At 42.3% G+C, this 24115-nt stretch overlaps 1 protein-coding gene across 8 annotated transcripts in view; it reads right to left on the reverse strand.

The window, feature by feature from the left end:
- Positions 1-404: 404 nt before the first annotated feature.
- The window catches only part of LOC6495317, a 41062-nt gene continuing 17351 nt past the window's right edge, over positions 405-24115 (reverse strand). For 2 of the 8 annotated variants that reach the window (XM_032450060.2, XM_014907762.3), the window contains exons 4-20: positions 14911-15002; positions 12156-12223; positions 11904-12039; positions 10682-10753; positions 10460-10604; positions 10274-10329; positions 8913-10202; positions 7782-8822; positions 7117-7727; positions 6936-7049; positions 6760-6869; positions 6540-6662; positions 5793-5860; positions 4941-5725; positions 4803-4877; positions 4476-4589; positions 405-4415 (exon numbers count right to left, since the gene is read on the reverse strand). In XM_032450060.2, coding sequence (XP_032305951.1) covers positions 4340-4415; positions 4476-4589; positions 4803-4877; positions 4941-5725; positions 5793-5860; positions 6540-6662; positions 6760-6869; positions 6936-7049; positions 7117-7727; positions 7782-8822; positions 8913-10202; positions 10274-10329; positions 10460-10604; positions 10682-10753; positions 11904-12039; positions 12156-12223; positions 14911-15002 — 4976 coding nt within the window. In that variant the 3' untranslated portion in view covers positions 405-4339. Of the gene's footprint in view, positions 4416-4475; positions 4590-4683; positions 4712-4802; positions 4878-4940; positions 5726-5792; positions 5861-6539; positions 6663-6759; positions 6870-6935; positions 7050-7116; positions 7728-7781; positions 8823-8912; positions 10203-10273; positions 10330-10459; positions 10605-10681; positions 10754-11903; positions 12040-12155; positions 12224-14910; positions 15003-22221; positions 23073-24115 lie in introns of those variants that run through there. The other 6 variants (XM_044715808.1, XM_014907761.3, XM_014907758.3 and 3 more) reach the window with 6 other exon arrangements.

Raw genomic sequence — 24115 nt, forward strand, 5'->3', positions numbered from 1 at the left:
AGATGTAGTATCTACGCCCCATTAGCTCATCCTCAAGCCCCTCACACCCTCGTGGCAAGTGTTAATTGAGCTGCACCAGAAAAAAAAGAAAAGGAAAGAAAAATGGGAAAAAGGAAAAGAAAAGTCTGTTAAAAAAGGAAATGCCCAATGACCCAAACCAGCTGCCAGAGTGCCAGTAACTAAGAGCCGTTTTCATTTTCTTCTTACCTGCTAGATAAATAGATACTTTCTTCGGCCAGATAGGGTTAGGACGACGGCGCACTAAGGACAATCCATTGATAATGAGTGGCGCCAGTTGGTCGGTTGTGCCGGCTTACTTAGACAAATTGATTACTAATTGGTTTGTCAGGTCGGCAGGACCAAAGGACCCAAAGGACCCACGACCCAAGAGTAAAGCGATCCACTTAAAGTGTTGAATTAAACTTTATTGGATTTAATTACAATTTTACAGAAACTGGAAAGTCGTTTTACAATATATATATATATTCTATTCCCTCTTTGTGTGTATGTGTGAGTGTATCTGTGTCTGTACATACCCAGCAGTACTGAAATTCCTGGCCCCGACTTTTCCGGCCCGAATGTCAAATTTCGATCGAAAAACAAAAACAATTCAATAAGGTTTGCTCTTCGGACGTCAAAACACAGTAGGCGAACTAATTCTGCCGGCCCTCTGCTGCTGCTAGAGTTCGAAATTATGCATATTCGATATTAGTTATTAATCACTAATATTTTCTAGTCATTGTAAATATTGGGCCCGGAAAACTTTCACCCCATGGTTCAATGATTAAGGTATCTGCCTGTTAATCGTAAGGTCGTGGGTTCGATTTCAAGCGGGAAAGACTTTATTATGAGTTGATTTTTGTTTACTTTAATTTTTTTTTTAATATCGCAGTCTCAAAATATTTTTTTTAAATGGGGATTCTTAATAATTGAGATTGTTTTAAACATGCAAATTTGTAGAGGTATATTATAGTCAGTCACAAAGTACGCGCGATTCCTTGATAGCTTAGAGGCGTGCATGTCGGTCCAGTATACAAAAGCACTAAGGTTCGAATCCCAGGGTGAGTAATTATTAAATATAGTATTCAATATTAATAATGTAATGTTATTTAACATATTAATTTAGTTTACAACATAAATTAACAGCAATTTTTAAGGAATTCATAAAAAATAATGATTATCAAATTAGAAGAAGAATGTAAGGGGAAATTTTTTTCTTTAATTTTGGGTCATGAATGCGACCTGATTTAGCCACGATTTTCACCGCGGAATCATGCTTTCTTTTCGGGCTCGATTCCGCTCTGAAATTCAGGTCTGAATCAGGGGCGATTTCGAGACAATTTTCACGCCGGAATCCGGATTCGAAATCCGGGCGGATTCAAGGCTGATTCATGCCTGAAATCGAATTCCGGGCCGAGAGGACATTTTCAAAAATTTCAGTACAAAATTCCGGGCCGCTTGTTCTAGCTTTCCGGTTGGATTCCGGGGTGATCCGGGCGGATCCAGGGTGAATCCAGGGTGATTCCGGGGCGATTGGTACTGCTGGGTATGTATATAATACGTTGATTTATTTATTTTTTTTTTAACATTTTTTAGTTGCGGATATATGTATGTGTGTATAGTTCATGCTAAGTATCTCATACAAGTAAGGTATAATTTTTAAAAAGATTACACTCTAGTTATACTTGGCTTAAACGTTTAGTTAACAGTTTTTCATATCCATTCCTATTTGCTCGTCTACTAAGCTGAAATTTCAGAAAACAAACCATCCAGATTACATTTTGGATTTGTTGGGAAAGAGTTAATTAATTGGTTAGCTAGTTGAATTCGAGGAATAAGAATAGTTAGCTCGGTACATGCGCCGCACTTTAGAAGTTTTGATTAGGACGAAGATACAGATAGGTATAAATTATCTAACAGATATGTGAGTACCAAATATCCAATTATTTTTAGCTACATTAGATTGTGTCGTATAAAGTTTCATAAAGTTAAGATATCAACAATTTTGGTGTTTAGATTTAGGTTCGGTTCAGAAAAGAAAAGACCGTTTCGAACAAAACTAGGCTCGGGGTAAATGCCCTACTATATAGCATTCGATATTGATACTTTAATAGTTGTTGTTGTTGTTATTATTGTTTTTACTGCATGGTATATTTATAATTTTTGTTTAGATTTAAGTTTAGTTTTAGTGCCAATTGGCTTAAGGTACTTAAGTTTTCATTGCCTTCTGGCCTCCCCACTATCTAAAAAGACTTTTATATTTTATTTACTCATCAAAACACACTCAGGTTGCTTCTACATTTTTGAGGTTTACAAATGGTGTGTGTGTGAGTGTGTGTCTTGTGTGTAAGTGTGTGTGTTTAGTAAGTGCAAATATTGCATTTAATTGGATTTAGTTTTCAGCCAACACCCTTGCCTAAACAGCTATTATTAATTTCGTTTTCTAACAAAATTGATTGCAATTCATTAAGTCAGTTGAGTAGTGAGTTCGTATTAAGTCTTCATTTCGAATCAGTTGATCAGATTTATATATAGTTAAGTTAAGAGCAAAATGCAATCAAAGTAGTTTCGTAGAGTAATAATAGTGCGAATTAAGTATAATAGTTCGTAGTTAAATAGTTAACAATGTGATAGATCCTAAATCTCACCCATCATCATCATCATCCTCAACAACTGCGATTCTGATTGTGGCAAACACTCGTCGAGTAAAAATCAACTCACAGCCCATTTGCACATCTCATTTGCAATTCGCAGTTTTCACACACTAGCACTTGAACTTTGCACTTGGGATTTTGTGAGTTTGTTGGTGTTTTTTTTTGTGGTTTTCTCTTATTTTTATAATATTATTTTTGTTTAGGGCCTGCTGGAGGTAACTGTTCGATCTGGTGTATGTACATTCGTAGTCCAACTCTGTCATCTGTGTTTGCTAATTCGAACTTGAACGCTTCTTTAAAAATGGGCTTTGTCTATCAGTATCAGTATCGGCTCTTTCTATATATATTATATATTTATTGCATTCTTCTTTTGTAAGTATATATGTTCTTGTTGGTATGTTATGAAAGCTAACAATGTGGACGGACAAAAATAATTTACAAAAATTCATTTATTGTTACATTTAGTTTAAAAACTTTTCTCTCTTGTTCTGGATTTCATATTTTTTTTTTATTATTCATGTTTTTTGGCTGTGTCTTCAAGCAGTTAAGATTGACTGGCGCGATCAATCAGAAAATTGGAAAAATGCTGGCAAAATTCCAAAGCAAATCTTGGCAAGTTTCTGGTTGATTGATCTTTTTTGTTTTTATTTTCCCAAATTACGTGAAAAGGCTTCTTTTGATTTCTTCTATCATTTTAGCTAGGCTTACACTAGGTAGTCAGATAAGGTTACACTTAGTATACATCATAAATAGCATTAAGTACTTGCATTAGGGAAATTAGAATAGAGTTTTCTTTGTTTGAAACATGATATATATGTATGCTTTTAGATTGGTAGCTGCTGCGCACTCCATACGAATCTGATTTTAGAAATCAACAACAACATTTTGGACTTTAAGTGGAGTCTTATAGCTTAAACCTAGTTATAGAGCAGTTAGCAACTAGTTAGGATTAGGATTTAGGATAATGCTTAGGGTGTTTCTTTTTATTCCGCTTTCTTTTTTCGTAATTTACTTTAGAGACAAGCTTAGTCGCATCGCAGAGCTTGGGCTAATACGTTAAAATAGACTAGAATTTAGTTAGTTATCATCGAGTTAGGCAATATTTATATACAATTGTAACTATATAGAGGCATACACATGCTTAATATTGATTTAAATTTTATGTATATATAATATGTATATATTGCAGGCTACATTTTTTCACTACAATTGGAGTTAAAAAGTTCTTTTTTGCGAAGGCTTCAGTAATAAGTTCTTTCGAGTTGACAAATGGAAAAATTGTGTTCTCATCTTCTCCCTGGAGTCCGATCTTCATTTAAGATTAGCTTTTAAGTAATACCTTAAAAAATCCACTAACCTAAGCTACATATGTTTAAAACAGTGTGTGTATGTGTGTTTCATTTTTTTTTGTATTTCTATTCATAGTTTTTGTAAAATTCGTTAGGAAAATGAATCAAAAGTGCAGGTAGTAGCTACTAAAAAATTCATTATATAGTACGTGTACGTGTGTGTTTTTTAGAGAGTTATTTGAAACAAAGTTTCACTACGGAGGTGCTGGGGATTGTTTTTTCCAAATCGGAACAAATACGAAAGTAGAAAGTTTCACTCGGTTTTTTAAAGCTATTCATAAATTCTTATGGAACAGTGCAGCTCGTTCCTATGTTAAAAGTTCACTCAGTTGACCCTCACTGATTGGATTGCATTTGGTGTAGATTGTTGATGTTGTTTGCATTGGTAGTGCCACTGCCCGGAACAGTAATGCTGAAAGATCAAGACATTTATTAGGTTTTACTAAATATAATATTTTACAATTACGGTTACCTATTTTCGTGGCACACCAACATTTCCTGTTGCCCTTGAAACTGCAAGTTTTGAAGGTATTCCGCCCTGCGTTGGTGCACCAGCTTCTCTTTTTCGGCTCGTTCTTTCTGCAGTCTAAGAGTAGAATGGAAGTTATTAAACTGGATTCTTTGGCTTTAACAAACTTAAAAATGAACTGAAAAAAAACTAAATCCTTATAAGGCCTTACCAAAGTCGTCAAATTGCCATCCCAAATGCTTGCGTGCAATTACACATTACCCATGAGTTAGCTTATATTTAACCTTAGCCTAGTTTCGTTTTTATTTCGATTCGATTTTTGATACTTACTTGATGCGTGATTGTCTCATGAACTGTTGGATTTTTCTGGCAGCTTGATTTTGGGTGGACTGAGAGTAGGTGCGCCTGAAAAAGTTATGAAAACAAAAATTTAATGAAAGTTAATAAATATCAGTGATAGGAACTCACTTCAATGGGCCAGAAGGACTGGTTTCCTTGGGCGTACTGGGCTGGGAGCCCATCTCGTGCTGTTGCTGTTGGTCCTGCTTGTAGTGATCGTAAAAGCTGGACAGGCACTGCGAGTTGCTACTCACGCTGCCATGGTCACTGCCCTCGCCCATTCCCAGGCCCAATCCCTGGCTGCTTTTCTTGAAGCGCTTGTTCCGACGGTAGGAGCGATAGCCATGCTGGATGACCAGGGCGGCGTTGGTCATTTGGCGATAGTAGGCGTACTGCTTGTACCGCCTGTAGTAGTTCTGGATCACAATGGCGGCGGTGCGTTCCTTGTTCTGCTCCTCGAGCTTCTGTCGGCCCTTGTAGGAGCGGTACGCCTTCTGGATGCACTTGGCCGCCTCGTAGAGCTCCCGCTGTTCCGTATCCGTTAACGTGAGCTTGGAGAAATCCGCCTCGAAGGGGTACTGCGAGATGCTGGAGGCATGCAGGAACTCCGTCAGTTGCTTGGTGGAAGGCGGCGGACTTGGAGAGCTAACCGAAGGATCAGTGCCCAGAATGGAGTAACTGGCCGGTGACTGCAGAGGCCCAGAGCTAGCCGGACTCAGGCTGGAACAAGGTGTGCTGACGTCGTGATAACGATAGCTATGGTCATGGAAATCGAAGCTAAAGTCGCTGTCGAAATGGGTATTGGGCAAGGAGTCCAACAGAGGATCCATAAAGCTGTCTGTCAAAGCCGAAGACTCGGAAGTAAGAGGTTCTGTCAAAGGACTGCCCAAAACCATCATTTCATCGGCTTCGTTCTGGAAGATAAGTTTAATTGGATTGGATAAGATTAGATTTTGGATTGAATAAGTTTTAAAAACTCACCTTAATGTGCTCTGGCATGGCTGCTATTATATGTTCAGCTAAAGTCAAAACTTTGGCATCCGAATCCCCTGAAATAGCCAGCAGGGACACATAATTAAAGAACAATTCAAAAACGGTATGCTTTTAGACAAATACATGACAAACAAGGCTACATAATTAAGTTGGACACTTTACATTTGAGTATAGAATTTGATTTGTTTGTTACTTCAAGTTCAACTAGCATTAAGATCTGATTGAACTCTAGTTAACAAGACTATTTTGTGAATTTAATTACATATTCTGTATTATACACCGACAAGCATTAGTGTTTGATTCTAGCTATTTACATGTACCTCCGTATTTAAATATATTTACATTCCTGGTTAATTATGCGGCGAGTGTTTGTTAGTTTAAACTTTAAAGTTAGTACGAGTAATTGGGTAAATGTAGACACCGATAATAGCGCACATTTTCTGGACGCCAAACAACCAGCAACTATTATTAATATAATACATTGATTAAACGAGCTTCCACACCATCCCCTCTCCCCCTTCATAAAACCAATCACATGAGTACGCATTACAACAACAAACAGAAATTAGCAACAACAACATCAACAACATCGATAGCCAGCCGTATGGATTAGTTTAGTTAAGTAGTACTTATGTTTTTTTGTGTATTTTTATCTACAATACGGTTTACGGGTGAGGATTTTTGGGTATCATGATATTCAATAGGCGGCCGGATGGGACTGCCTTCGTCACTGACCTACAACGGCATCGGGCAGGACCAAATCATTGCCAATGGTCACATCGGTGGCGCTCGTCGAGTTGTCATCGCAATCGATGTCTTTGTCGTGCACGGGACTCGATTCGCCCGTCGATACCTCGCCTAGGTTTGAATTTACCGAGAATATTTGAGCATATTTTTTGCTGGGAACTAATTGGCAAAGATAGGGTACATGCACGGGTTGGATACCCAGACTTACAGAGAGCAAAGTCCATTTTGCGGAGCGGCGACAGCAGGCAGTTGGTCCCAGTCAGCGAGTCAAGAGGTGAGTCTACGCCCAGAGCATAAGTGTCATGGCTTTCAAAGTTGCTTTTTTTAAGGATACAAGGTTTGAAGGATTAGTTTTAAATAAATAATAACATAAATTGGTGTTACCTGTGCAATCTGGCTAAAGGCTTTCCCGACTTGCTGCGTATATCCATATTGATTCCACTGTCAATGGAGGAGCGCTTGGAGTAGCGACTGCTATTGTTGGGAGGACTCTGATTGCTGTGGTTAAAAAATATATAAACTTTTAGATTTTAATCCTTTTTAGGCTTCAAGGTTTAAGTCCTACCTATGAACAGCTACTGGCCTGAGGAAAACTCCATCATGTTTTCGCTGCAGTTCCAAATCAAAGCTACTGAAACTGGCGGGAGGTTGCTCCTCAACCGTCGCTCCCTCGGTTTCCACACCCATGTTCATGGAAAGGTTGGCCAAACCACCTCGAAGTGGTGTCTTACGGCAGCGCTCCTTCTCCAGGCGATACATCTGGGCCAGCAGGTGTTTGTGACCCCGCATACTGGCCAAGTCCAAGGGAGTCTGCTGGGACTGGGTCTTAATTTTCAGAGCATTGTGGTTCCACTTGTAGAGCAGCAGGGAGCACTCTACATGCCCCCGGACACAGGCCCAGGCCAGAGGTGTGAAGCCGTATACATCCTGGCTGAGGGCGTCCAGTTCCGTTTCCAAAATGATATGTGGATTCTCCGCCCGCCAATTCAGCATGGCTCCTACCAGCTTGGCGTAGCCCAAAGCGGCGGCCAGGTGAAGGAGACTCATGCCACGCAGGTCCACAGACCAGGATGCCGCAGTGCTGGGCAAGCTCCAGGCGTGTTTGGTCAGTTTGTGGCAATAGGCCACCAGTTTCTCCTCGAAGTTTGGCTCCAGATACAGAGCAGTGTGATCGGTCTGGAAGGATAAGAGTGCAATATTCAATTCCCAAGGAAGCGCCATTATACTTACTGTTGAGTCATGTTCGGTTTTGACCTGCAGCTTTTCGTCGATGGTGGACAGACGGTTCAGCAAAGTGAACTTGTACAGGCAATCATTGGAGCTGCTGGCATCAAAAGGAGCATCCGCCAGCAGGGACAGCTTATACTCGAACATCACTGAATTGGAGACCAGGAATCCCCCGCAGGCCACTTGCAAGGTCACAAAGCCCGCCTCATGGGCAGGACAATAGCATCGAAGGACTCCCTCCTGGACCAGTTGGGTAGGCACAGGTTGGGCATCGAAGAGCACAGTGTAGGCAGCACCATGGCTACTAGACCAAGGCCCTGCCACTAGGACCTTAACTCCGCCCTCTGTGTAAGACCATTCCGGACTAAAGTCGCAAATATTGAGCGCTTTGCGAGGCTGCTGGTGCGGATGATGGTGGTGCTGGGATGGCGTCGCCTCTCCCAAATACGACCCCTGCTCCAGGGCCGTGTTGTTCAGAGCCTGCTTGTCGTCCAAGTCGAGTTCGGGAAATTCCACGAGCATATCGAAAGCATCCAGATTGGCAAACACATCGTTCGTCTCATCTTCCTCGGCTTTATTCGTCGACTCAGTTCTCAGGGCTGCTTTTGTTTCGGTTTCTTGGTGATTGTTCTTGGCTTTGGCAACCGTTGTTGCAACTGCCACTGCCGCTGCTGCTGCAACTGCTTCTCCTCCCACTGCGTTGCCCGGCATATTGGCTATCAAAGTCCGCTGAATGTCCTCGTGGGACAAATCCAAAGTCTCATTGAAGAAGCTCAGTGTCTCGGCCTGTGGCTCATCCTCGCTGCTACTGCTGCTGTTACTGTTGCAGTTGCTGTTGGTGATATTCTGATTGTTGCCACCAAAGCTGCTGCTCTCGTCGCTGGCGCTAATTTGGCTGCTATTATCACTGGAAGCACTGAAAGTTGCACAACCATTTTGGTTCAGGGTCTGACTCCTGTTGAGGGCCTGGGGATCTGCGGCCTGATTGTTGATGTTGCTGTGGCTGGAAATGATGCTACTGCTGCTGTTGCTGCTGCCCACATCCTGCCATCGAATAAGTTTTGGAATTTAATCAACATAAACATATACAGAATAATTATTGCAGTCAATTTTGTGGTTTTTGACGACACTCACCTCAGAGAGCGCATTGGCGCTCATTAAATTATCACAAGTTGCTGCCGTCGAAGTCGTTGTTGTAATCTGTTGCTGTTGTTGCTGTTGCTGCTGCTGCTGATTGCCATCGATAATCGATTGTAAGGAACTCGAAGTGGATGAAGTGCCCGAAGTGGATGTGGAGGAGACTGTGAGGGAGGTGGAGGCATTGCAATTGCTATTGCCAGCGGAAGACGTTGCTGCTGGGGGCTGACTGTTGCCGTTGCTGCTGCTGCTGCGATGTTCGGGGGACATGCACATGGCCTCCACCTGGGGTTGGGGTTGGGGTAGTTGATGTTGCTGCTGCTGCTGCTGCTGGAGAGGCGGGGGTTGACCACTACTTGGGGTGACTGTTGTCTGTTGCAATTTATAATAATGTTGCTGCTGCTGGCTGCTATTGCTGCTGGAAGCATTGAGTTGCTGCTGTTGATTGTACATAAAGTTATTGTTGCCGGGGTCGTTATTATTTACGACATTTAATTCGTTGTTTGTTTGAGCTGCTAATTGCTTGCTGCCATTACTGTTGCTGCTGCTATTATTGCTGCTGCTGGTATTGGAGTTTGTGATTTTGTTTGCGGTCATGTGGCTTTGGTTTTCAATTACTTCAGTATCCATAACATTTGAGGCTACGGCTGCTGCCGCCGCCGCCGCTGCAGGATCTCGTCCTGTCGCCGTAATTGTTGTATTGGCAATTTGTAGCCTGTGCTGCTGATTGAGATGCACCGAGCTCTGACTCTGACTGGCAACAAATCTCTGCAGACTCAGGTGCTGCTGTTGCTGTTGCTGCTGTTGATGGTATTGCTGCTGTTGTTGCTGCTGTTGCATCACCAGATTGCTCCTGGCGGCCAACATCTGACTGTTTCCTCGATATTGCTGTTGATAGCTTCCATCCTGCTGCTGCTGCTGTGGCGGAATGATCTGGAACTTAATGGCCGACTCCTGGGGCAGCTGTTGCGTGGCATTGTGAAACTGCCCGTGCGGATTCTCCACCAGCTGCCTGGGTCTCTCCGCCCAGCGGGAGTACAACTTGCTGGCCACCACCACGTTGGGTGCGTTGCCATTGGCATTGAAGCCTTCGCCCAGTCGCTTCTCCTGCACCGAGGACTTGAGCATGGCGCCGGAACGCCGCATCACAGGATGTGAGCAGGTCTTCCCATCCGCACAACCGGCATCCCCGCAGCCGCAGTCCAGTTGCTTCACCAGAGCAGCCTGTCGGGACAATCTTTGCTTCTCCATCAACTGGCAAACAATAGATTCTACGGTCTCGGCGGTCTGAGAGAGAATTTAAGTGGGATGTGTGATAATAAACTTAAAAAGGATAACTTGTTTGTTAATTTACTCACCGATATTTCTATGTCATTGCCAGAATCGGAATCATCGTCTGAATTAACTGTTGAAACTAAAAAATAATGAAAACAATAATATATAATGTAATTTAAAAGATATAACAGCTTGTATGGAGTAAAGTCTATCAAAGTACCAGGTATCTCTCATAATGGAGTCCCTATATCCTTAAACTCAAAACTTACGCATGGGCTTCAGTTGACTGACTAGCTCCTCCTTGGTCCACTCCTTCTTGTCGCCCCAGAGCGTGATGCTGGGAGCTATTACGGCCATTTTATTATCATCCGGATACGGAACATTCAGATAGTGCACCAAAACAATGTCAGGATTCTGATGGAGCGAACGAAGAACAGTATTTACCCAAGATTAGTGGGCATAAACAAATAAAAGTAATGACGAGATCTTACCTGCAACAGCCAGTAACATCTGCGATGAAATGTCGGCAATATGGCCGAGTGTACGTAACAGCCGTAGATGCACTGTAAGTGGAGGCGGGGATTACAAATCGAAGGGAAATTCAATTTATCAATCGGGGGAACACAAACAAGAGCATAAAATCCGGGCTAGAACTTCGGGCCATTGGGTTTTGGGGGTTTGGGGCACGCAGTTTGCTTCCCGCTGGGAGAAAATCCATTTAATTGGAAAACATAAAAACGAGGAGCTATCCGTGGCGCTCAAATTAAATTACCAACCGCCCACGCTAGGGGGCGCCATTCGGGCATCGAGCAAAGTGCCAAGAATCAGGAAGGACTCCCAAAACCCCACACTCACAATCCAAACTGAAGCGGAAACGGAAGAGCTAAGGAAAAGGGTTTCCCTGACTTGTAAAACATTTCGTTGCGCATTTTTCTTTCTTAAGTTGAGTTCTATCATTTCTTTTCTTTTCTATGCTTTTATTGGGAATTTTTTCTATTTTTTTTTTCGTAGCCCGCTGATAAATTTGTTGGCTCTCTCGTTGGCCGCGATATGCCGCTGACTTTTTCTGTTTCGCCTTGGCATTTCTAGGTTTTTTTTTTTTTTGCTGTTTAGCTTGGAGGTCTATCTCCCTCGTTTGGGCCCAGTTATCATGTAAGAAGACGGCACCCCGCCAGCGACTGCCAACTGCATAAATCTTAGCGCCGGCCACGTTTACTTGCGATTGTATTAAAATAAAAATTAAAATAAAAACAAACAACTTAAGGGGGGAAAACGGCGAAAAAAAATTGGCGTGAAATTGCCAAATGTTTTTATGTTTCTGTAATGGTGGGACAGGGCAGAGATATACAGACTTCAGACATTATAAATAAGCTTAACCCTTGGCAGGGCTTATTTCATTAGCAGGCAAACGGCGTCGTAGCACACATCCTTGAGCAAACACTTGCCCGCCCGCCCGGCCGAGACCGCCCAGGACCAAAGGGGAGAACACTGTCTACTTCCGGCGGGAAATCATAATTCACCCAAAAGGAAAAAAAGCCCCATACGGTCAAGAGAAAAGAAGCACGGAACCCCCAGGAAGTCATTCAATTTGAAGTTTATTTTTTTTCTTTGTAGAAACTTTGACAAATGATGGCATTGGCTGGAGAACGCTTAAGGCTAATTTCCTAATTGTTTAGTTTGAAAAGGGTTATAGGGAAAAAGTGCTGAACTCACCTCCGTTCCTTGGACTTTCAGTTTCATGTGATCCTCTCGAGTTGTTTTGCCATCCTTGCGTTTTTTCCAGCAATAGCCATCGCGTCGGTAGCGCACCTTCTTTCTTGAATAAAGTAATAAGGATCCACTCTTGGGTCTGAAAAATATTAAGAAAATAAAGTCATAAATCAGAATTTAAGTTAAAGATAGATTTAGTCTGAAAATTTCTTAATCTGGAATATTTTTAGCCCACTTTTAAGTGAAATGACTCACCTGGTTCGAACTTCTTTGGATTGCCATTCGCCGTGTTTGTCAAAGCTGATAAGAATCGCTGCGATTTCCTGGAAGACATAAACAAAAACCTATATTAGACACACATAGTCCTACTATATTTGCCCACCAAGTACATTTTATTCAGATTTTTAGATAGAAGATAGCAAACGACCTTCCCAGATCTCCCGCTTATCAAAGCCGCTGCGACACAGGAAAATTTACTTTCCAAATTCTAATAATTGTGACTCTGCTCACCCGCTAACTTGGCTAACTGACCTTAACTAACGTGCTAACAATTTCCGGACTTAATGGGCAAAAATGCCTCGCCGCTGCCCGGTCACGGAACTCCCGGCATTTCCTCCGCGCGAAAGCGCAGGGGAGGAGGCACTTCTGCGCCATAAAACAAAGGAAAACATTTTAGAAATTTCATTTGACCGCAAAGCGGACACTGCCACAGGATGTAGGGATGAGGGCAGAGAGAGGATGGGGATGGAGGGCCAGTGTGTTAACCACAATTTACAGGTGTCGCCGGCAGTTGACACTTAACCAGGCTGGAGGTCAAAGGCGCCACAGAGACGCATCCCGAGTGCAATTTGTGTGCATATTTGAAATGTCCTGCCACCAAGGAGTTGCTGGCACATCCTGTAATCCTAAATGTATCCAAAAGAACCAAATTCAAATGCAAATCACACAACAGCCAGCGAAAGTTGTGAGAGATTTTTGGCCATTTTAGACATTTCATTGCATGTTTTGCCGATAAAGTTATCAATTTGTTTGCTTCCTTGGCGCTGCATGAATAATGCAAAGTGGCCATCCATCTAGCCATTCTGCCATCCTGCCACTCACTGACATCCTCAGCTGTGCAGCCTCCAAACATTTTCCATATAGTATTCCATATATGTGAGGACCAGGAACAAGGATATCGCAGCAGCAGTTGGGAGTGTCATAAAAATTGTATGCCAAGGAATTCAAGGAAGGAGCAAATCACAGGCGCGTGTTTGTCAAGTGGCGAACGTTTGCATTTTGCCCAAAATTGCCCCTGACTTGGCCCTTTTGCCATCGCATAGCGCAAAAGACATATGGAATGATAGAAAAATATATATAGATGGATGGCTTATTTTGCTTATTTATGCATGGCTCGAGCGGGCCAACTCTTTCCACTCTTTTATGATGAATTCCGGGCACATACTCGGCAGAGCGAGGCATTAAAAATTAATGCCCACCTCAGCGTATTCCCTTCTTGTATGGATGGGCGTGGCTTCAAGTTAAAATGTTCCTTCAACACTTTCACCAAATCAGTTACGAGCCGATGCATCCATCATGAATAGCTAAGAAATCAAAGCAATAGGTTTTGGTAGAATGTGCTTTAAATATTAGGTTGGAATAACATCCTTATTCCTACAGCAACTAATTAAATCCTTGCCACTTAATCATTTCCAGTCAAGTGGTCCTTGGTTTCTGACCAAAGCAGGAGGGTAACTTCAGAGGTCACCCAGAAAACGAATGGGGCGCAAAAAATAAACATAAAATTGCGACTCATTATCAATTTAACTTTTTGATTTTTAAGCTGCGCCTTTTTGTAACCACATACGGCTGGTTGGTCGTTGCTATTATTTTGCAGTTGCTTTATGAGCCGGGTCGAGTCCTGTTCGTCCTGTGACCCCTCCGCCCCGCCCCAGGCCACCACCAACACTCTGCTTAAATGCCAAATTAAAACCATGTGGTTTAAGCGACAGTCCGAGGTTCGAGTGGGGTCTGGCCCTTTTTCTGGCCCGTTTTCCCTGTAAGCAGACTAAAATAAGCGTGCGTAATTTTATTTATGCCCCGTACACGGCAACATTTTGTAATTTTTGCATACTGAAGCTGGTCTGGCAGCAGGAGATGGGGATCTATAGGTAGTCCTGCCCCCAGGACTCGGAGTTGGAGTTGGTCATGTCCAGAGAGCTCTTGGCTTTTTGCTCCGAAAACTTTATTTTAATCAACTATGAAATGCTCTCTCGGTACTATTACTTGATTTTTATTTTTTTTTAAACTATAATGTTGCATTTTAAGACTCCCTTCAGTTTAAAAACCCCACCCATTCTGAACTCTACAACTGGCCAAATGAATATTTGCGGTTGCGCTTAATTCACAAGTAAAATAACAACAAGCCAAGCTCATTGCAACGAATTGTCTCCAACCCTCTGGCTTATTTTTCTCATTTTCAGTTTGCGAAAACTTTTATTGCAATCCAAACAGAAATTGTACACCGCGGAAGCAAAGTTTTTGGCGACGCGTGGTCAGGTTTCCAAACCAGATCCTAAGACCTACAGGATACTACAGGAATACAGCCTCGTTTCAACCGTATTTTTGTATTATAGTTTAAAACACAATAAAAAAAGTCGCGAAGTGTTTTCTAATAGACTGGCGACCATCTCATTAATCTGCATACTGAAAAAAATACACACAGCAGTGTGTTGGATGTCCAAAAAAATAAAAATGAAATCAGTAGACAGGGGGCAGGAAGAGACGTCGTCGAAGGCTGTCAAAGTGTCCTGGCCCGCGAATGGCAGGCTCATCCGCCTGTCGACTGCTGTCCAAGACCCTCAGAGCTCAGAGTCCTTGGGCCTTTGGGTGCCGCCCTTTGGCTTTCACTTGGCCACCCCATTTCAACAATTTTATGTGCAATCAAATGCAAATAGAAACACAAATACAAATACAGGCAGTCAAAGCAAATACAAATACTAGTAGAACTTAACTTAGAACTAAAACTGACCTCATTTGTATTCCAACGATGACGCTGTGATGGAAAACTGTCGGCTCTTGGCAGGCTCTCCAAATTGTCGGGCAGCTTGATGGGTTCGCCATCTGTAAAATCGGTAAGAAAAAAGGTTAAAAGATACAAACATCAAGGACCAACGATACTAAGGAGTGCACTGAAAGCGCAAGTCGGTACTTGACTCTTTTTAAATCAATTTTGTATATCTCGCTCGCAGTTCCAGGCCCACCAACAGGTGCAACTGTCGGACATTCATAAATGCGACAAAAATGTAAATCAGTTTAGAGCAGTGGCGATGATTTATAGTTTAGGCCACACAAAAAAAAAGAGAGTTAAGTGGAGACGTAACCCAGGAAAGAAATCCTATAATGTCAACATTTATAAACGAGTTTTTGCATTTATCCCATTTATCAAATCCCCAAGATAGCCCGAACCACCAACTGAAAAACAGCATTAGCTGGCAGAATGCGTGGCAAACTTTTCGATTTTGAGTCATTGAATAATTACCCACACTTAATGGAGCTTGCAACGTAAATCGAACCAACTTTCAGTTTATTAAAATGCCACGCAACTCGCGAGGGTAAATAAACTTTGCGGCCAAACTGTAATTTAGCAAAAATGTGTAATAAAAGCGGACACATCTACGCGACATCTAGCTTGGCTACCTCCCTTCAGGACTCGCTCGCTCCTCTCCAAAGTCGTATATCAAAAGGGCCAATAGGTTGCACTCGAAGAGCCATAAAAAGTATTTGTACACAATTTATATAAAGTGCTTGAAGTGGCCCGGAGCGTAGTCACTTTGTGGGTATTGCCAGTTCAGGCCGCGTAACCAAAATTTGTTGCCAAATTGCAAATGCCAGACACGGGAGGTAGAGGATTGAGAGGTGCAACCCTAGGAGAGACAGTGCGTTGGGTTATCCTTCTTCCATCTAAAAGAGGTGAGTACTTACCACGCTTTCTGGATATGGATTTAAAAAGAATTCTAATCCTAGAAATCCCTAAAAACTAGATTGAAGGCCTCTAGAAAACGCACTCTTTCCTTGGCCAAGATAGTCCCCCCTTTGCCAAACTGGCATTGATGTAGTTACTTTTTCAGGGCGTTGTTATACTGGCAGTTTAGGTTGTTTATGCGATTTTTATATGGCCCACGTTTTGGCAAAGGACACACTCCTGGCATGACGATGGAATCGGCGACAAATTGTTTGCTTTGATCGCACTTCTTCAGTTTTACGGCCAAACTAATTTGTCATCGCTGCCTTAAGTGGAACTTTTAGCAACTTACGAGTATTACCCCCACCTGCCCAGCCCGGGCTAGGCCCAGTTGAAAAATGTTCAAGCGATAATTGTCAAAAATGTCGAAACAATCAGACTACCTTGCCCCATCAGAGCCTTGCACCTATTTATAATGCAGTTGCTGCCATTGTTGTCAAAAGTGAGAGCTGGATGGAGGGGCGAAGAGAATAACTCTGTTTGATTAATACAAATAAAAAGTTTTTTTAACTGCTCTTTGCATATTTTATGGCCAAGAGCTTCAAAAACTGACGTTGCCCGCCATCATAATAGACTGCCCTGCGGGAGGGTGGCTGTTCAAAAAAAAAAAAAAAACCAAAAAAAATCCAGTCAGAGTAACAGTCACAGCAGCCAGCGACTGCCAAAAAAGAAGGTGAACCGCAGGTGAGGGTCTTTTTGCCGAAAAGCGTAAAGGGAGTCGAGTTGTAGAGACCTCGGGTCCCATGTCGCCAATGTCGATGGCGACGTCAACGTGGTTTTGCAGAAGTTTTTACCTTTTCTTTTCGCCTCTTTTTTTTCGGGCATTATTTCAAGCGGCGGAAAAAACTTTAACCTGCCAGGGGGGAGCTGTGGCTCATCTCACCTGCCTCATAATTTCCAGCCGACGCTTAATTGTGACAAATGCGCTTTGGTTGCACAAGATCTCCTCGTAATTCGACTGAGAATTTAAGGAGGAGCCTCTCTAGGGATGGAGGATGATGGGCTGATGGCCATGTCCCGTGGATTGACACGGCAAATAGCACAAAAGAGTTGATATAAATAATAAATTTTCGTTTTATGATTTCGTGTAAAGGCCTGTGATGGTCCAGGTGGAGGCTGAGGGGCTGGGCGACTGAGAGCTGCCAATTTGTGCAGCCTGCCAAATTGTGGCTAATAAATATCTCACCAAAAAATACCATGGCACGGCACGGTAGGCTGAAGGTTGGTTGGATTGGATGGTTTTGGTTTTCGGGATGTCTCTCCTATAAAACATACAAAAGAAAAATTGTTTTGCACTTTCGTGACCGACGTCGCCGAAAAGTCAGCGAGTGTGAAATTACTTTTGTTAAGAGTCACACACAGAACACAGAGAACTCTTGCCACAATTAAAAGCCATTAAAGTGTCTAGCAAATAGCTGAAAAATAGCAACAAACTAGAACTAGACAGAAGAGTTGGCTACGCAATTCTTTATCGCGTATATGTTGCGTGTGGCGGGGCAACGGGGAAATAAATATCATTGTAGATGGATTTTGTAGATAAAGCACAATGACGTCTCGGACATAAAAAGGCAGGGCGCACAACAAAGGCCAATAATAAATAGATATGGTCTAGAGAAGGAGGAGGCCAGCAAAGACGTCATAGTTGGTAATACAAAGTTATAGAACAAGATAAAGTAAAAGTTTTCATGATAATAATGGTAAATATTTGTTTCTAAGAGAGATAGCCGGGAATGGAAATAAAATTACTTAAAAATATACTTAAACATCTATCTCTTTTAATAATTTTTGAGTCCAAGTCTCAGAGAGAAAAGCTTTCTGTAGTCTTATGCCAGAAGATATAAAATTCTAAACCTGCTAAGCAACTCCTCCATAACTGACAGATGTGCGGATGATTTATAATGTAAGCAAACTAAAAACAAACAGACCCAGAGCCACACACATTGCGGTTGATAAAAATCACATTTTTGGCAAAGGCAAGGCGAAGTCACTCGCTTTCCATTGCCATCATATCTTGCCCTCTTCCCCCATAGAGCTGCACTTCTTTTTTCCCTACTGTGGCATTACAAGGAAACATTTCTCATCCAGTTTTGCATATTCTGGGGCCCCGGCAAGAACAGCAATTAAAAGACACATAACAGCAAATATGCATGTCAGGCGCGACGGGGCCAAACAATAATTAGCCCAAAAGCAGCAACAAAATGCAATTTTACCTCAAATGAGGAATATTTGCTAAAAGTCATAGGAAACGGCACAGAAATACAGAAAACACCGAGCACCAACACCGATTAACATAAAAATGCAACAAATGGGGCTAAAAACGGGGTGGCGAACGGGGTCTGAAAGTCATAAAAGTCCTATTAATGAATGAAATCTAAACAGAAAATGGCAAAAACAAAGCAAAAGTCAAACAAAACTTTTGCAAAAATGCTATAAATTATTTACAAGTTATGACGAGGTCAGAGAGGGGTCTGTCAGAGCCATAAAAGTCCGGGGGCTTAGCTTATATTGTCTCAACGTCTTTTGTGTCTACCGGGAAAATGCAATTACCTAGGGATTTCATTACTCCTCTAAGCTTTCAATGCTCTTGCCAAATAGGTATTATATCATATAAGGTTTGTATTTAAAGAAAACAAATACCCCTCAAGGTATAGACCACGGAAAGCATGAATTTAAATCACTTTGGAGGGTTTCCCCAAGCAAGTAAATCGCCAAACGTTGACTCGCCATATTTAAATGTCTGCTTTTGGAACTGACAAGAAGGCAAAAAGGATATAAGGGATAACACACTCCCAGTTAAGCCGCCTGCAAATTATATTAATACGGGGGCTCTTCATATATTTTTTGTCGGGATTCATTCTATTTTTTCACGACTTGTTTCCCTTGCATGCAAGCCCTGTATAAGTTTCCCCTTTTCAGAATATTAAAAATACTTTTATTTTTTTTTTGTTTCTATATCGCGTAAATGCAGAGAGTGGTGGAGTGGCTAAACGAAAGCTGTAATTTATTTTAATGCCGGGTATTTATCATGATACACATACGTTTCGCAGGTAACACAACAAAAAAAAATAGCCAGAAATATATTTTCGGCATTTTGTTTTTACATAAATTGTAAATTAAACATTTAAAGTGCCATGAAATTGACTAAATAGGTAGCCTAAAAACACATGGCCAGGGCCTACCGGATAATGCCAATGGTTCATTAAAAATACATAAAATCGGAGCACTGTGTTATCCCACACTCGAGAGCTTCGGGATCAGCCCGTGCTACTAAAACTAATATTTATCTAACAAAATTAATATGGTTTGTAAGCCAAATAGAGACAGAGTCGGGGTCTGGCTGTGTGGGGTCGGGGCCAAAAACTGTTTGTCTAACCAAAAACAAACGACCGAATGTAGCACAATTTTCGGCAATGCAATGCATCGTTTCTACCGGCCGGAGCGATAAGCCAAATAAATAACGCAGCCCGGAGGTGGCACCGATGGTTGGCAGGCAGGCAGCATCATGCAACAACGTTGCATGCATTGTTCAATAAATCTATTTGGCCTCTAATCGAAATGCACACAAACACACACACAAGCCAATATAGAGGAATGGCACCTGGAAAAGGCAACAAATTGCCATTGGATAGGCACAAGACCGGAAGCAACAACAACATATTAATCCAAATTAGCATCAAAGTGATTTAATTGCTTGGAATTTCAGCGTTGGCAAACACTTTTCGACTTTTCGTGCGAAGGACATAGTAGGACATGGTAGGACATGGTAGGACATGGTAGGACATGGCAGGACACTTGTAAACAAGCCCAAAAAGGCTGGGCGCAACCTGACCCACCTGGCTACGTTTTGTCAACGTTTTTGGCCATCGATCAGGCTACAAAACAGGATGCATATATAAACTCCATCTGCTGCAATTTAAAGTCCTTTCGCTGGCATCTTCAAATGGCTGGAATGAAATCGGATGAGGAAAGGGGTTATGGGTCTCTCTCCCAAAGCCCTTGGCACGATTTATGTGGCTTTTAGTAATATGAGCAAATATATTACGTGACGGATCAGTCGAGGACCTTTCTTCTGTTCCTGGAAGGACGAGGAGAACTAATTGAATTGCTGCCGCTGAAAACGAACAAACTCGAAATTAATAGGCGCACATCAAACGGGAAAAAATGAGGAAAAGCCCACTGGCAGCTGGCAGCGAAATTAAAGGGCGAAACCTATAAAGACAGGACATTAGGACATGGCCAAAAAAAAAAGGGCTATCCCATGTGAAGCCAACTGTAAGCTAGAGTGTGTGTGTGTGGTTTCGAAGCTTGAGCAATATTTATTGACTACGTGATCTTTTGACCAAATCCGAATCCGAATGTGAGCGAGAGTTTTGAATTTTTTATTGCGCCCCAGAATGGCCAGCACCGGCACACCATCAAAAGTGTCCTTCCCCGCACATACATATATGTGTATGTCCTGACAGCTGCCAACTTCTGGCTTTCTTTTGGGTGGTCCTTGCTCTTTTTTTTTCTGGTTACTCCTTTTTGGCATGCAAAAGGCGGACAGCAAAGTGGCTTATTAAAAATTTTGTCAACTTGCGAGTTTGCCCAACCGAACTCCTACAGTAACTTCTCGTTTTACGACTTTTTCACACTCCCCAGGCTTATGCATATATATTAGCCGAAAGATGCTTAAGGTTATGGCTTCCTCCGAATGATTACACATTTTCAGGCATTTAAAACTGGCGAATTAGACTTTAACTGCTACGTATCATAAATAATATTAAATGTGTTAAAGAAGTCAAGTTTTTAAGGAGCTGCTATTGCCTGGAATAGGCACACTCCAGGCACAAAAACCACATCGAGACACCCTCACTTGTTGGTTTTTCACAACCCAAAAAAGTATGCTACGAAAAAATGAAGCGCATAATGAAGCTGTTCAAAAAACAGCGTGTGGGTGCGAGGGTGTGCGTGTCAGTGTGTGAAATGTTTACTTGCACCCGAGTGCAGCCACGCCTCCACACACACACACACCCTCCGTCCATGGGGACCTATTGTTCGCCTTCGCACACATAAAAAACACTTAAAACGCCGTTAAGTTAAAATAATAAAGTTAAGCGGCCGCCGGGCAGCAACAAAATCTAATGTGACAATGGCAACAAGGAGCAAGAAGCAGAGCATTTGCAACAATTGCTGACATATTTCACAATGTGCAACAAAAGACAAGGAAGAGCGGACAGGACAGGTGAGGAGGTGACAAAAAACTAAGCCAGCACAAAGCACGAGGCTGGCAGGAATGAATGCTAAAAAAAAAAAGACGCCAAATGTTGGGCATATTTTGCATTGTTGTTGCTCACCAATACACAAACAATCACATACACACACGCACAATAAACACACAGATACACGCAAGGGATGAGAAGGAGTGGAAGCCTTTCCTTTGGGCCTCCTTTCGGTGGCCTCTTCAGCGGCCTTTTGTTTCAATTGTCTGTAGTTTAGGTTTTAGGCGTGTGAGCCTCGTTATAGGTAACTGTAACTGGTAACGGTTCTTCCTATACCAGTGTATGTCTGTGTGTGCGAATCCTTGGTGTCCTTTGCAAAACAATAAACGACTGTCAACATATGCGCGAGCCACCCGTGCACGCGTCGCTGGAATGGCGTGCGAATTATTGCCCAGGAAGATATGAAATAAAATTTAATGAAATGTTCAGAAAATGCTAAAATCCATGTACCTGTTCCCCCAAAGGCTCCTTTTTTTCGAAAGGGTCTTGTAACTTGAGCGAAAATCGAAAACAGAGTTTAAAGTTATGACTATTTAAAAGTCATGTACGTAGGGAGCTGCTACAAATAAAATCTAGTTCAAGAGAAAACACAGAAAATGATATAAGGAGTATGATATAATGGCATATTTCCAATCTTAACTTTAAAAAGTTAAAATACACACATCGATTAATTAAATTTTGTATAAAAAACACCAAAAACACAAGCTAGACATTTATGATTCTTATAAACACACATCGGATTAAAAGACACAACATTCATAGATCTCTTAAAAAGGATTACTAGACAGATCATGCAACACCAATAACAAAACAGATCAGTGACTGATGAATTAGGGAAACTAATACACATTTAGTTAGTTAAACTAACTAACTTTATAAAAAAGCTTCAAGTTAATAAATCAAGTTGAAGTTTACCTAAAAAATAAAGGTTTCCTTTCCCCTACTTCAATAGCCACTGAAATTATGGACTTTATACGAACTTCTTGTTGTTCCGCTACTCTTCTAAGGACTTGCCACGCCTCCTGTGAGGCAGGACCCTTCACCGTAGCATACTTACTGACACTGAGCGGCATTAGGGCACTCTGCAGGTGGCTGAAGATCTGTCGGTGGTGGTGGTGATGGGGCCCACCCAGGCTGGCACCACTGAAGTACAAGTGGTTCTGGTGCAGCGACAGCTGCTGGTGGTGGTGATGGTGATGATGGTGGTGGTGCTGGGGCTGTTGCTGCTGGTGGTGGTGCTGTTGTAGGTGGTGATGTTGCTGCTGCTGTTGCTGCTGCACCACCGAGTGTTGCTGATGGGCCATCAGTTGCTGTTGCTGCTGCTGCTGCTGGAGGTGATGTTGCTGCTGATGGCCGAGTAGTTGCTGTTGCTGCTGCTGGGAGAGCGATTGCTGTGGCTGTTGTTGCTGCTGCTGCTGTTGCACGTAGCCGTTGTGCTGTTGCGTGGATGTTGCTGCTGCCGTCGGAAGTGCAACCACTGCTGCTGCCGCCGCTGCCGTGGCTGCTGCCGCTGCTGCTGTCGCCGTTGCTGCCGCCGTGGCAGTTGCTGTGGCTAGAATGTGATGATGGGTGGTGGTTGAGGATCGATGCTGGCTCTGAACGGTATTCAGGCTGTGAATGGAGGCGTGCACCGCCGACTGATAGATAATACCGTTGTTGGACATCGCCGTCATCGATTGGTGGTGCGCGTAGGCCGCCATCGTCGGCTGCACCGCCATGGATGGTTGCACCGCTGCTGTGGCAGCCACTGGAGCCAGTGGCAGCGACCTATAGCCCGCCATTTGTGCTCTTCACTAAACGATCACTGATCACTGAATACTATTTTATTTATTTTTTTTGTCCGTAGAAAGCGTCTCTTCGCTGTGGAATACGTGAGTTGACTGAATGAAGCGCCACCGGTTCGGATTATTTCCTACAATTTTCTTTTTTTCGTTAAATTTGTAAGTTGAACATTATAATTTTTTTCTCAGCCATAAATTAGTGCAGGGGTAGGAGTAGATTTTAGGCTTAGGTCGGGTTGATAATGTCACTCCGTGCCGCTGATAAGGTCCGACGCTTATCTTGACATCGCCATCTCCAATCTCGGCGGTGTGTCAACAAAATCTCGAAACCGAACCGCTCATATTTGGTACAGAAATTTCACAAAATTTCCTGGACAACCCCCTAACTTTAGCTACTAACTTGCCAAGTGATTAAATATTTATACATGTAACATAATGTGATATTTAGTATTAAGTTCTCTGGGTATTACATTGTTTGCCTAAACCTTGAACCAAGGTTCAATCCTGAAAGAGTTGCCCAGGCTAGACGGAATACCAAAACATATATATTTGTCCGACTTATCAAGTGACAGCTGCCAGAAGTAAAACTAGAATCTGATAAGCACTGGTCTCGTGTCCCTAAACAAAGTACAAGAATTTCGTGAATCAGCGGCAGACTCTCAGCTTATCTCATACTTCCTTATAATACATATTTAAGTGGCATAATTATTATTAATAATGTTTACACTAAAACACCAATCAACAACATCAATCAACCAATAAATCACTACATAAACAACCAAATGAGTAAACTGTAGGTGAGTAAACACAAAACGGATATGTGAAATACATTTAACAGAGTCCTGATGGAGATCGCTTCTTAATGAAATCTTAAGTACACCAATTTAAAGTCACACAACATCGAGATGAAGCACAACAACAACAACAACATGTAAATGAACGACAAACAAACAACAAATAGAGTCGAAGGGGCTTGCGGAAAGTGTAAACAAATTACATAAACAAATTGAGGCAAATTGCAAGAATCCGCGAATCAACAAACAGTCTCGACGAACAGTCTCCTCTTCCGATTAAAATCAGAGCTCTGGGGACACTCTGGGGTGACAGTTAATGTGGATGCACGGACAAATATTGGCACATATCGGCATCCCGGGGCATATCCTCACGTTA

The sequence above is a fragment of the Drosophila ananassae genome, chromosome 3L (genome assembly GCF_017639315.1).
Source record: "Drosophila ananassae strain 14024-0371.13 chromosome 3L, ASM1763931v2, whole genome shotgun sequence".
NCBI lineage: Eukaryota > Metazoa > Arthropoda > Insecta > Diptera > Drosophilidae > Drosophila > Drosophila ananassae.